Here is a 979-nt window from a genome sequence, read left to right on the forward strand (position 1 = left end):
CCCACCTCGTGCAAGTACTGCGGCATCTGCGTAGTCTTGCCAGAGCCCGTCTCACCCACCAAGACCAGGACCGGATACTTCTTCACAGCGTCGATCAAATCATCGCGATACTTGAAAATCGGCAATGACCGTCTGAATGCCACAACTTAGCAGCAAATTCTCCATCACCACCAAATGAGTCCAAAAAAATTTTCGCTTTCCTCAGCTGAGCTCAATACCTTTCTCACTAATCATAGGAGGTCATATACGAATTGGGAGAATATTCGAGGAGTGTACAGAAAATAACAAGAATTTTCCTAATTTTTCTCAGCGCTTTGATATTGTCACCAACACGTGCATATTTTACCACACTGCGCAGGAGTATAACTACAACTAAGCGCTTTCCACAGTGACGATACGTTTCCCCACCGCTATCCCTGAACCAACTCTTGATATACCAAACTGACCTGTCGTGTTGGAGCTTCACTCTGCGGGCTTCAGCTATGAGGGCCGCCTTCTCCTTAGCCGACATCCTCTGCAAAGCACTCTTCGCCACCTCCCCATCCTCCATCTTGACAACGCCGCCGGACTCGCTAAAATACACAACCATGAATCGATCCCACGACCTCCAGGTTGAAAGCCTAACACGCTTACGTCTTGAGGTATTTCACCTTAGCCAATTTCTCCTTCTTACTCCCCTCAAGCTTCACACTGCTCATATCCCCTCCATGAATCTTCACAAGCACCATGTAAGCATCCCTACTACTTCTTCCAGTACTACCTCAGACTCTACGAACTTGATCTGATTATCCAATATAAGCTGATAAGGATCCTCCTCTTCCTTCTTACCCTCGTCCCGAACAGTCCCCACCCTAAACGTGCCTACCACAACCACTACTACCGCTCCCTGACCAACTTCAACCCTCCTTACTGCATGCATCTGCTTCTCCTCAAGCACTGTTGTTCGCTTTTCTCATACTTATCAACATCATCATCGTAC

At 47.5% G+C, this 979-nt stretch overlaps 1 protein-coding gene across 1 annotated transcript; it reads right to left on the minus strand.

Annotated features, from left to right (window-relative positions):
• Window positions 1-5: 5 nt before the first annotated feature.
• On the minus strand, window positions 6-919 carry Pmar_PMAR019396 (ATP-dependent RNA helicase, putative; the record flags this gene model as incomplete). The annotated part of the gene is made up of 4 exons (XM_002766797.1): window positions 6-132; window positions 447-572; window positions 634-713; window positions 761-919. Coding segments are annotated over 4 exons (492 nt in total), but the record flags the coding sequence as incomplete, so codon positions are not given.
• Window positions 920-979: the final 60 nt, after the last annotated feature.

The sequence above is a fragment of the Perkinsus marinus genome, assembly GCF_000006405.1.
Source record: "Perkinsus marinus ATCC 50983 genomic scaffold scf_1104296971728, whole genome shotgun sequence".
NCBI lineage: Eukaryota > Perkinsozoa > Perkinsida > Perkinsidae > Perkinsus > Perkinsus marinus.